Raw genomic sequence first — 13890 nt, forward strand, 5'->3', positions numbered from 1 at the left:
GATAAATAAATTTGAAAATAGTTATTAAAAAAAAAAAATTATCAGACTAAAAAACCCAGATTTATAAATGAGGGGACTAGTTCATGATTCAAATAAAAGAGACTAGCAGTTCATTTAAAACCAAAAAAGAAAAACATTGTCGTTCAAAGAGTCAAAGGGAGAGGGAGTAATGGAGTATTCATTTAGCAAAAGAGACATTCACATGCCAGAACTAAAAACAACTGCCTGCATATACACTACAAATCTTATTAAGCTGTTGATTATACACAAATTAGTTGCAACAATTTTAACACTATTGGTAACGGCAAATGACTTCATAAGTAATGTTTCCTCACAAAGGCGGGAAACTGAAATATCAATATCATCCATTGCTGACACCCACCCCCGTTTTATTTGCATATTCTAACTCTTATTTAATTCTTCCGTAGGGTATATGGGTAAATAGATACATAGTTTAATCAAGCATTTGATGCAGCATAGGCAAAGAACAACCTCACAGCCTCCATCCTCTATCCACCCAACTGAAAGAAAAACGTGGAGGAACCAATATGATTGACTAACAAAGATTGAACAAAGAACATCGACCCCTGAAGAGCTGCAAACACAGTCATAGATAGTACACCTGGTGCTCCAACATGAATCAAAATAGTTCGTTCTGCTGATGCGACGCATGACTGCCCTACATAAAGAAACAAAATGTTTAGTATGAACAAGATAATTTAATTCACCTCCCCAAAGAAAAAAATCTCAATCTGCACACAAGACTACAATACAAAATTTTGATATTATAACAGTAATGAAATGTGCATGTAAAGTAAATTAAAATGCATAGTTGACTTACAAAATACGGAAATCTCATTGCTACAAGGTCCTAATACTAAAGGTCCTTAATCAGGGAAGAGGCAGACACTTTACCTTTCCAATTCATTTCAAGGCACAAGGGGTCTATATTCATGTAATAGAAATTTACAGAACTCCTTTGCAGTACATTTTTCAGGCTTGAATCAGCACACTTGCGATTGTATTCCTAGCTTCTTTGCATAACATGTCAGCATCTTTCCCATCTATAGGTTTATGTATAACAACTTTAACGGAACCTAAGTTCACCATACCCTCCCTTCCTGCTGGCATGATTTGGCCAGTTCCAATAAGTGTAATAGGTACCACGGGTGCATTAGTCTTTGCAGCAATGCTGAAAGCTCCCTTCTGTACATCCTCCCAAGGGAAAGATAAAAGTTGACAATGAGTTCAACAAAATGAAATCTCTACTGGAAACAAATAAATGCAGCAGAGAAAAAGAGACTTGAAAACAATAGACCTCAATTAGATTATGCTACTGTATTATGCCACCTATCTAGGTAAATTAGCATCCCAGTCCTAAGGATGTCATTCCTATGTGATGACAGGAAGGAAGAAAAGCAACCACAAAACCAAGGTAAATAAAATATAAACTCAGAGTGTAGCCAACACATCATTTTAGAATATTATTATTCTTGTTAAGTTAGTAATGTTATTAGGATGTGGTTGTTCCCTTGTTCTAATTGTACTACAGTTTTTTCATCAAAAAAAATTGTACTACTTTACATGCACTGCATTAATAGTACGACACAGTTTATAACTCTTTATCGCATATCAGTATCACAGAATCCACTGCAAGATTGAAAGTTACTATCACATAGATCATGCCTATAAAATTTCATATTATTCTACAGTTATTTGATATGTCAATGAGATACATCAAAATTATTTTATTTAATAAAAATTCATACGATGTTAATTTTGATCTATGTGATAGTAGTAACTTCAAATTCCCTCCAAAAGCTTTACCACCCTCTATAAGAAGCTTCGTACATTGACATACTCCATATCATTCCTTCAAATTCCCATATGTCCCCATCCCAATTGCATTGTATCTCCAGCAAAGTTTGTGGCTTCTTTAGCAAGGTATTTTCTTTAAGTGGTATTTTCTTCAAATTCCCATATGTCCCCATCCCATATCAAGGTATTTTCTTTAAGTGATATTTCAAACAAGATGAAAATAGAATTATAATATCAGTATTTTTATCGTTTTAGGAGTAGGCTTGTAATAGCTGTGCTAGACTAGTACTTTACCTAGATAGGTGGTATTGGGTAATTAGGATAGGGATTAAATTATAGGACATAATGTCATCAATGAATATGAAATATATTATTTCAGTTTTACTTCGTTACTACTTTTCTATCCTTCGGCTATACTTTTTAATGTTGACACCTTATTTAGCTTGTGTTCCAGGTTATGTGCTATTTTTCCTCAACAACATAAATAATTCATAATTATCTACAATTGTTTGCTTCTAAATCATATGATTATCTACAAAGGTGAAAATGATTACAGGTAGGGCTGTGCAAAAAATCCGGTTATGATGCCCAAATCTAAAACCGGATCCAAATCCATTTTAAATATCCGGTTAAAATCATATGGTTATAATCCGGTTTATTGATAAACCAGTTGGATAACCATTTATGTTTTATATTTGAATTTGATTTTTATCCACTACCAATATTTTGTTAATTTTGAGATTTTATTTCTTGAAAAAAATTTGAAAATTAAATAAAAAAAACTTTTTTTTCTCAAAAAAATTTTAAATCGAATTTTTTCTCGAAAAATTTGGTGAGAATTTCTTTAAAAAAATTTATCGAAAAAATCGATTTTTTTAAATAACCGATTTTTAAACTATGAATAAATATTTTTAAAAAAAATAATCAAATTTTCAAAACCGGTTGCTTAATTATAAACCGGTTATTTAACCATAACCAATTTTACAATTGGTTTTATAGCTGGTTTTAAACCAAATAATGGATTTGGTTATAAATCTAAATCCATATATTGGTTTTAAAACGGATGTAGTTTGGTTTTTAAAAAAAACCAACCATGAACAGCCCTAATTACAGGAATCATGATACAAACTCACCTTGAATGCACCTAATTTTCCATCTTTAGAGCGTGTTCCCTCCGGAAAGAAAAAAACAGAGGCTCCTTTCTTGATCAGATCGATGCACTGTTTAAGACAGTCCTATACATGAAGAAGCAAGCACAACCGTGATTAAAATCCGGGGGGGGGGGATAATTACAAAGAAAACACTAACATTTAATTAAGAAGAATTGGTTAGTAAAATTAGCAGCAAAAGCAATGTGAAAGAATACCATCTGGCTTCGGCTGTCCATACGCTTCAAAGGAATAACGCCCAAAAGAAACATTGCCCACCCAATTACTGGAAAAAGGAATACCCCAGTCTTGCTTATGAATTTAAAGCTTCTTCCAAGAGTTAGAAGAGTATATATGTCCAGAAAACTCTGATGATTTGAAACATAAACAGCGGGAGTATTCGGAGGTGGAAGATTCTCCAACCCTTCATATTCAATTTTGAAAAATGGGGTCACGGTCAACGTTGCCCAGACTTTGGCAACAAAATAATGGAACTTTCTCTGGTAACGATCAAACATGAGCACGGAAGGATGCCCAACCAGCATCAACATAAAAAGAAATATAGCAGCAAATGAAGTAACAGCATAAAAACAAACTCCCCTAACTTTTGCTTCCATTTTCAGTTCTGCAATAAATCGAAGACCAAGGAGCACATAAAGAACAAGCATTTCAATTTTACCCAAGCAAACAAAACATTTTAATACAAACCTGGTAATGAATAGCCGTCTCCTGCAGACCCCGCTGCAGTAATCTCAGATCTTACAATCACATCCCTGGGGAGTTTATTTTGAAGATTCAATTTGTTACAGAAACGAGGTCCAAAGAACTCCACTTTAGGAAAACATGACACCCTCAACACATTTCTTTGCTTCTTGGGGTTGCCTAACAAACTGCTTTGAGAAGCTATACAAGTAATAAAAGAAGATAAAATTAAAATAACCCATACATATTCAAACACTTAAAAAGAAGAAACAAGCAAATAAACACCAACTAGTTATAAAAGAAGAGCAAAAATTCACACAAACTTACTAATATGTGAAGTACTGAAAAATGGATGTTTACAAGAAGCTCTTTTATGAGACCGCAACTGCAATAATTTAGAAGAGTTCAATCAAACATAACACACATGTAATAAATAAAAATTGAGAGAAAAAACTATCGCACTCACGATTGTAAAAGAGGAGAATCTCGGCTCTTCGTGAAAGTGATAGAAACGACGGTTTGGACACTGTGGCAGATCTAGGACCCTGGACCAGGGGTGCAAATTATTAAGTACAATTAATAACTAGTACATCTACCCGTGCAATGCACAGAGTAATTTTGTACAGAGAATACTATATTTTATTAATTTAGAAAAATTAACTTCTTAAAAATAACAATAAAAATTCACAGGTTATAATTTTTCTTAAAAAACATGTTAGCTTTTAGTATAAGAGATTGAGTAAAAAAAGTTCAAAATTGCAATAACCAATGCATAAGAATTTGGATAAACAAAATTAATATTGATATTTACTGAGTCATAGGCTCAAGATGAATATAAAACTCAGAACATTATATACTACATCAGTACCATTATACCATCATATATCCACCAATACTATCATACTTCACTTACAAAGCATTATGGCTTGAATGCTGAGATGTGATGATTCAAAAACTTATCTCTATTGTCAAACCATTGTCATTAATGAAGAGAAATATACCTCAGCTACCAAACCAGCAAAATTCCAACACACATATTAACAATAACAAACTAGAGCTCTAATTCCAACAGACCATATAATAACCAAGTTACTATGAAAACCAATTCAACGCAAAAGTAGATTGAATTTATGAGAACTGAAACTAGTATTCGGTTTAGAGATGCCACTGCTTTTTCACCTTTATTTTTTATAGGAGTTCCTAAAACAAATCCAAATTGAAACAGTACTAAATAAATACAGATATACTCAAAGTGGTTTTAAAACCAAGTATGCTCCTAGTGGGTAGACAATATTCCAAATATATATGTTGAATTGAAGAGGTAGTTTGTTGTTGTACGTCATGTAATCAAAGTCAAATTAATATATTATTATATATATAATATGAGAACAAAAAGAAATTAAGGTGATTAACATTGAGATATGTGTGGTTATCAAAGTAACGTTTCCTCTCACAACATGCTATTTTCCAAATCACAAGAAAAATCAAACTTAGGAAAACAGCAACTAATACAAAAACAATGATTGACAATTAGCAACTGATGATTTACACTAACAATGATTTCACAACACAAATTGTTTGAAATTAAATAAAGGAATAACTAGAAGAATTGAGAAGCATTCTAAACACTACTTTTGTGAAAATAATGCCCACCGATTACACAAATTACTACTCAGAGTCTCAATGACAAGATCAATCAACCAATTTAATACAATTAGAGTCATATAAAAGAATCCCATTTCTAAAACTCCAAACCCTAACATATTAAAAACAGAAAATGGAGATTCGTTACAAGTTGATGTTCTTTTGGAGACTGAACCTGGAGGAATTAGCGCGGTGGTGGGCGCCTGGAAGGCTGCCGGCAACGATTTACAAGGAGGAAGAATGGTAGATGAGAGAGTGTACAGAGAAGAAGAGTGTTACCTGAATTGAATTGGACAAGCAACTTCCATGGCAAGTATGATGAATTGAGTTGTGAATGGTTTTTGGTTTTAGGGTTTATTTTTGGGTTTGTACTTTTCAAAACACGTTATCGCTCTTCTATGTTTGGTTTGTATTTTCTTCGCCTTTTGATGCCCCCATTGCTGGAATAATTCTACTTTTTTTTTTTTATGTCAACCAGTACGTTCATACCGGTGCAGCCCTACATTTTCAATTAAAGAACTGTCTAGTAAAAATACGATTAACTAACTCTAAATTACAATTAAGATATCAAATTTAACCATATAAAATGTTGCATTTAATTTAGAGTTTAATTATTATGTATTTTTACATTGTCGGTACATACTAATTATTCGTATTTGTGATTTTTGACATAATTATCATAAAAGTTAAATATTTATAATGATTGGACAGTTGAGATTAATTCACATTGTATATAACTTTTACATTGTGTATATAAATTAAATCATTTAATTTATAAACATGGTTAATAGTTAGTGTAAAGAGTTGATACACTAACATTGAATCGTAATCATCTTATGTTAAAAAATATTTGACAATTAAGCTTAACAATAATTTGAACGACTTGAAAATAATTCGCAACTCGATAATAAGCTTGTTAAACTTATAGTTTTATGAACCAAATGAGACAAACTAGAGTTGAAAATTGAATTCGCTAAGTAAATATGTTGAATTTAAATTATATATAATTCGACTTATTTTAAACATGAGATGGTGAGATGACTAAATCTTAGTCATTGATCAAGTCATGAATACCTATATTTCAATAAACAAATAATTTATATATATATATATATATATATATATATATATATATATATGGTTGGCTTTATTAGTTAGGTGGAGTCACATAGATAACAAGAGAAGTTAAAGAATTCAATCATAATACTAATGTTACTAATATTAGCTATTAGGTGATAAAAAAAACCATATATCATTCATTAAATTTGATTCGTTAAAACTTTGATATTAGACAACAATCACTCAAATCTTAATATTTAATTCTTATTTTACAATTAGCTTATCTGCAAATAAAATATAATATGTGTTTATTACATTGTAAATCAAGCAAAAAAGAAATACATAATCCCCTTCATTAGAATCTCTTAATAAATGCACCTTATTTAGAAAAGGAAAAATAAATCTTTCTTTTCGTTAGTAATTATCAACACTAAAAAATAGGTTATTTATCAAACACTAAAAATAAGTAGAGAATCATTCTAATTGGATTGAAAAACGATTTTTTCTCTTGAAGTTGCATTCAATGTGTTCTTAAATTTGTGTTAATATGAAGAAAAAAATAGTAAATACTATAATAAATTCATACACAATTATGAGATTTGATATTTGAATTTGAGATAAGACGTCCAAACTAACATTAATAATTTTACAATTTGATCTACTTGAAAGTATCGTTGAATGCTTAACAAAATAATATACCACATATTTTATTTCATTTAATAATAATAATTGTGATCTAAATATTAACGTTACTATTAAATCATTTATAATTATATATCTTTCTTGCATATTTAGAAATTTATTATAGGTGAAAATATGATATCATGCTATGATTGAATAGTGGTGAAAATGTGATATCCCTCTTTGATTTAGTTTTCGTCTTTAGTTTTTAAATACTCTTTTATAATTCAAATTTTGAAAACTAATTTTAAAAAGAAAATATAATAAAAAATTGTTTGATAATATCAATTTTGAAAACTATTTTAAACAAGGGAAAAAGAAAAAACTGATCATTTGGTAAATTTATTTCAAAAATATATTCTAAAACATAAAAAAGAGCAAATATGCTTTATTTATATTTTGTTTATTAGTATACTACTTTAATTTTTAATTTTAGGGTTAAATATATTTTTAGTCTCTATAAAATTTTGACCTTTTAATATTAATTTTATATAAAAAAATATATATTTTTACTCCCTACAAAATTATTTTGATATTATCACTGTAGATGATATGCTGGTTATATCACTGTAGATGAAACTCAAAAAAGATTTTTATTTTACTATTTTGTTGAAGCAGAAGTTCACCCAACTTTAAAGCCAATAGTTATGTGGCTACATGGAGGGAATATGGAGTCAATCACTGGAGGTAATATGAATTCAATCACTACAATTAAAAAAATAATAAAAATTGTTAATTTGAAAGTTAATGTATTTGACAATATATTGTTGGTTTTTAAAGGCTGAGTTGTTCTTCTGTTGGACTTGGAGCTTTCAGGGAGCATGGTCCCTTTAAACCAACCGACAATGGTTTGGTTAAGAATGCCTACAGTTGGAACAAAGGTAATTAGAGAAATCAATTTCGTTGAATTTTAGTAACATTTTTGTGCATACCTAAAATTGTTTTCCATGTTGATAACCTTGTAGAGGCAAACATGCTCTATTTGAAATCAACAGCTGGCGTTGGCTTTTCATACTCCACCAATAAATCCTTCTATAACTATGTGACCAATGACATGACATGTATGTTTCATTTTTCGTGTTCAAATTAACATTAGAATAATTCTTAATATGTTGAGTTGAACTTATTAATAATAAACCAATAAGTTACAGTTTCATAAACTACATAGAGTAAACTTTGTTTTCTTCTCTTCTTGTTTAACTCGGATTAAATATAAGTGATTAAAATAATTTGTTTTTAGTTGAAAAATTTACATTTTATTTAAACCATATTTGATTTTAGAGAGGTAAATGTAAAAGTAGATTGTTTCATATAAAACACAATTTCTACACAATTCACTTAATGATTAAAAAAAACATAATTCACTTCATTCATATACTCATCAAACAATGCACTTTTACTTGTTTTGAATTCATATAATGATATCAACTTTGTTGATGTTTGACACTATCTTTATAATATACAACAAAAGATAATCTTATTTTTTTACAACGTTGGTTCACAAAGTTTCCACGTTACAAAAACAATGAGTTCTTCATCACATGAGAGGGCTATGCAGGTAGTATTTTGATTTTGTGTTATATGAATATAATTTTTATTTTGGTTTTTATGTTGGATGATAATACATGCTTTTGTTTTTAGGTCACTTTGCACATCAACTTGCAGAACTCATTATACATACCAAAACCAATATAAATTTAAAGGGAATAGCCGTGAGTACAAATATTTGAAATAAAATTTATAATTCTTATACAATAACATTATGTTGTGCTTTATAGAAGAAACATTTTAGTTGATACAAATAACATTGATTCCTCTTTGATGTTGCAGATAGGAAACCCCCTTCTAGAGTTTAACACAGATTACAACTCTAGATGGCAATTTTTGTGGTCTCATGGGTTGAAATCATATTCAACCTATGAGTTACTCACAAAAGTTTGCAACTGTTCCCAAATTAAGAGAGGATATCGAAGGGGAACACCTAGTTCCACCTGTGTAGAAGTTAACAAGAGATTGAATATGGAGGTTAGTAGATTTTTTTTTTTAATTATGTTATTTGAACATAGACGATAAAACTATGTCGTTAAGCTGACACCTTATTATTTATGTATAGGTTGGTAGCTACATCGATCAGTTTGATATTAGTCACGATGCGTGCCTACCACCATTACAACATACATGGACTCCACTTGTATAATAGACTTCATCCCTTCTCTTTAAATCTAAACTCTTATTTGTTTTGTTTTGTTTTGTTTTGTTTTTTCTTTCATTTTCTTATGTTTTCTATTATATTTGGTTAGCAAGAAGAAAACAAGAGAGCTTTTTGTCTTGAAGACAAAATATTTGCGTACTTGAATAAAAAAGAAGTACAAAAAGCTCTTCATACTAGGTACGCCTCATGGCAATCTTGTAGTGGGTAAGTTTTATCAGTTGAAACTTGACTTATCATTAGAGTTTAAAACTTAATTATAACTTCAAAATACCTTAGATGTCATTTAGATTGATGGAATAAAGTCAAATTAAACTTAGTGATCACCAATTTTGTCTTTGTAATAAATGGACTTCCGAATTATCTTTCAAATTGGAAATAAGTTTAGGTTTATATTGAAAAAAATTTGATATATTTTATTAGATTTGTATCGAATTCTAATATCATTTTCATATTATTATAGAGTTATCCGGTATAACAGCAAAAGTTTTGATAATCCAACCATATCTCTATTAGGGACACTTGTTAAATCAGGTGTCAGAATGATGATATTTAGGCTAGTAAGTTTTTCTCTCTAACTTTTTAGTTAGTCTATGACATCATATTCTTGTCTTTGGTTTGTCCATGTTCTATATGTTTTTTAGGCAAAACTATTTCTTGTACAATGGAGATCAAGATTTTGTCATACCATTCATTGGCACACAATCCTTATTGGATGAATTAGCCAAGGAATTCAGGTTCAACGTATCAGAGCCCTTTAAACCATGGTATAATGGAATAAAGGTATATATTTATAAATGAAGAAGATTTTTATTTTATGGACTTATTGATTATGTGTTGGTGGTTGAGCTAAAAATCATCAATCAAATTCTGTCATTTTTTTGTTGCTGTTTTGTTTGTCAAGCCTTTAAGTTTCACTTTGTTAGTGGAATCATTCATATCTAAAAAATTAACTTATTTTGGTATTTTGTTATTTAGGTTGCAGGATTTACACATGTTTATGGTGGCAGTTTATCATTTGCCACCATAAGAGGAGCTGGTCAGTACGCAGCAGCTTCGCAACCAGAGCAAACACTTGTGTTATTTAAAGCGTTTTTAGAAGAAAGGCCACTTCCAAAAATTCAAATGTAAATGCATTATGTAACACATTTTTTATATTGAAAGTTATATATAAAACATTTAATATATAATCGTTATATTTTATTAGTATTATATACAAACAATCAATTTATTTATATGTTCATATGAATTTGAAATTGATATTTATATTTTCCATAAGAAAAAGTGCACATCTTGTAAATAATTTGAAGAAATCTGTAATTTATTGTTAATAAATCATACTTATTATTGAATTTTTAAACCGAATTAAAATTTGAAGTACTTAATCAAGTAAAATTTTTAATAGTTAAACTAGATTTTATGTTATATCAGTTTTTTGTATGACATAGCACTACGCGAAAAAACGCATTTTACAGCGTTTTTTTTAAGCCATTTACAACGCTTTTTCCAAAAAATAAGTGCTGTAGTATCTAGCGTTGTAAAAAGATACAACAGTGCTTTTTAAAATAAAAAAGCGCTATAAAATAGGTAGATATATTGCGCGCTTGTTATACTCGTTTTACAACGCTTTTTGGAAAAAACGTTGTAAATGGTGCATTCAATATAGCATTATTATGCACCTATTACAACGCCTTTTTGAGAAAGCGCTGTAAAAGGTGCAAACAATATATGCATTATTAGGCACTTATTACAACGCTTTTTAGAAAAAGCGCTGTAAATGGTGCATTCAATATAGCATTATTATGCACCTATTACAACGCTTTTTTGAGAAAGCGCTGTAAAAGGTGCAAACAATAGATGCATTATTATGCACCTATGACAGTGCTTTTTTGAATAAGCGTTGTAAAAGGTGCATTCAATAGATGCATTATTATGCACCTATTACAACGTTTTTTTGAAAAAGCGCAGTAAAAGGTGCATTCTTATTTTAGTTTTATTAAAAAATGATGTAAATGGAATTTCTAAAAAGTGCTTTTTGATTTTTTATGACATTTTTTTAGAAAGCACTGTCTTTTAATTTTTTTTCCAAAATCATTTTCATCTAGAATCAGTTCACAATCAGTTCACACAATCATTTCACAATCAGTACACAACAAAACAGAACTATATAACTTTATAATTTAACTTTATAACTTTACATATTTACACAATCAATTCACAACATATTCATATACATATTCACATATTGACAACAACACATAACTATATACATATTCATATAACTACATATTCACAACTTTTCAAATGTGCCATATTCATATACATATAACTATCAGAACTACACAGAACAGAACTACCATATATTCATATAACTATCCCTTGTAGCATGCCATTTCTCAGCAAATCAAATAATTTTCATTTCAATCACATACTGACACCAGTCTTCCTTTATTTCAATTAGATCTCTTTCAGAGTATGTTGGACTGGAATTGTCAAAGTACTGTACGATATAAAAATTGAACATAAATAAGTTAGAATCAAATATATACATAGTTTATATATGAAAATCAAATAATGGAAATACCGAACCGTTTATGGGATTATAGTTTGATTCATATCAACAATCTCTTTCATGAATCAAAATATATAGTACCCACAGTCGATGTTGTTAGTTTGACGAGGGCACTATAAAATAAAACATATAAGTCAATAAATATTTGTGCATTGATTGTAAATGAAATTTTAAAGGCATATATTTCAAACCTTTATTGGAATCCATGTGATGTTATTTGGCTTTTGCTTCGACACTGTAGCACCTCTTTGAGCTCGAAAAACTTGTAAAACAACATCGAATAAATAAATGTGATTATTATAGCATTAACAAACACATTATTTATATATATATATGTAAGAAATAAATGAATATTACTTACGTGTCGGACATAGTCCTTATATCGGAGTGATTGTTGTAATTGCTGTGCAAGAGATCGAAATAATATATAACTTCAGAGGTCGCATTGATTGCAAATAACACTCAATGTGCCCTACAACAACAAAAATTTGGTTGGCAATTTTGTTTACATAACTAATAAATTAAGATCTCATAAATTAAAAAAAATATAAATAAAGAATATATAATTACGTACCCTAAATTATATGGTGCAATGAACAACTTATCCTTCTCTTTATTTCCTAATAGGATATCTAAAACGTATTTCTTTACATTCACTGGATCGAGTTTAAACATCGAAAGCTTATGCGAAGACAAGAATGAAAATCTATTTGACAATCTGCGCGTACACACCAACTTCTCATACAAAAACCTTCAATGAAATTTTCAAATTAGATTAATTATCAATAAATTAAATTAATTGCCAATAAATGCAATTAAAAGTAATTTTTACCTAATGTATAAGCTGACGACAGTAGCACTCAGCTCCTTATGGTTGAGAAGTTCGTATATGTGCTCTTTTTCAAGTAGTTCTTCATACTCATTGTAACACCCCGATTTTCAAAGCGAGGGTGTATTTTTTTTCAAAAGAGATTAAAATAAAACAAAGAATTAAATAAGGAAATACCTTTGGATAAATAATTGAGTCATTATAATTTACAAGCAGCGGAAAAGTTTCTCAAATTATAAATCCCAAATATTTACACATCAAAAAGTGGTACATGTAACCCACCAAAAATAACATGTCAAGCCGACAATATTAGTAATTATACAGTTTTCCAGTTCAAGGTAACGTAATCCAAAAAAAAAAACATAAGTTCCATCTATGTCATCCTAATCTGATCATTCTTCAAAACAAAACTGTAACTATACACCCTGAGTGATCTCCACACGCCCCGTGAGATCCTCCTAACATAGCTCTAGTCAAGCATTCCCATCCGTAGGGTACGAACCGGCAGGATCGTCCTGGCTCTCATCTGAGGGCAAAGCCCAGATTTCCACAATAGTTGTAAAGGGCCACCAACCGAAATTAACAGATAACACATAACAATTAAGTTTTAAATGCACAAAATAACCTTTCAACTAAGCATGCACCTTAAAAGGATTTATCGTATGCTAAAAGTTCATGTAATGCTTGCCAATTAAAAATGAAATCAAAATGAAGTTCTCAAACCATCAAGTAATACATAACTCACCAAAGCATTGATAAATCAATTGAGCAATCGATTATCTAACTCAAAATAAGGATTTCTACTGAGCCAATCGATTGCCAAATCGATTTGGTCAGTTTTTGCTAAGTTCCTGTGTTGCCAAATCGATTGCCAAATCGATTTTGTCAGTTTTGCTGAGTTCCTGTGTTAAGGCCAATCGATTGCCAAATCGATTTCTTAAAAGATTTTGAAAGACATATTTATACAATCGATTGGCAAATCGATTAGGTTAAAATAGTGAAGTTCCTGCAACTCATCCAATCGATTGGGAAATCGATTTCCCTGCTTATTCTTCCAAAAATACTTAAACAAATTCAATCACACTCACACATAACTCCAAAACTTAACACTTAGCAATTCCCACACAATCACCACGACGAATTGATTTTTGAAATAGTTTTACAATTCATCGCACTCATACACGATAATCAAATTCAAAACACTCAATCATAAACTTAAATCAAACAC

The 13890-nt window shown here is 29.9% G+C and overlaps 1 protein-coding gene and 1 pseudogene across 4 annotated transcripts; one reads left to right on the forward strand and one right to left on the reverse strand.

Moving 5' to 3' along the window:
- Positions 1–203: 203 nt before the first annotated feature.
- Positions 204–5791, reverse strand: LOC101499039 (1-acyl-sn-glycerol-3-phosphate acyltransferase BAT2, chloroplastic). Of its 4 annotated transcripts, none has more exons than XM_012719999.3 (8): positions 5592–5791; positions 4135–4213; positions 3996–4053; positions 3675–3869; positions 3185–3591; positions 2952–3053; positions 916–1206; positions 204–674 (listed from the first exon to the last, which is right to left on the reverse strand). In XM_012719999.3, exons 1-7 carry the CDS (start codon positions 5618–5620, stop codon positions 994–996), a joined length of 1083 nt encoding a protein of 360 aa, XP_012575453.1. In that variant the 5' UTR covers positions 5621–5791; the 3' UTR covers positions 204–674; positions 916–993. The 4 variants fall into 4 exon arrangements, with proteins under 4 accessions (XP_012575453.1, XP_073220916.1, XP_027186407.1 ...); XM_073364815.1 differs by having other exon boundaries at positions 204–679; XM_027330606.2 differs by having other exon boundaries at positions 916–1215; positions 5592–5788.
- Positions 5792–7603: 1812 nt separating this feature from the next.
- LOC101501788 (serine carboxypeptidase-like 45) overlaps positions 7604–13890 on the forward strand; it is a 70168-nt pseudogene continuing 63881 nt past the window's right edge.

The sequence above is a fragment of the Cicer arietinum genome, chromosome 1 (assembly GCF_000331145.2).
Source record: "Cicer arietinum cultivar CDC Frontier isolate Library 1 chromosome 1, Cicar.CDCFrontier_v2.0, whole genome shotgun sequence".
Taxonomy (NCBI): domain Eukaryota; kingdom Viridiplantae; phylum Streptophyta; class Magnoliopsida; order Fabales; family Fabaceae; genus Cicer; species Cicer arietinum.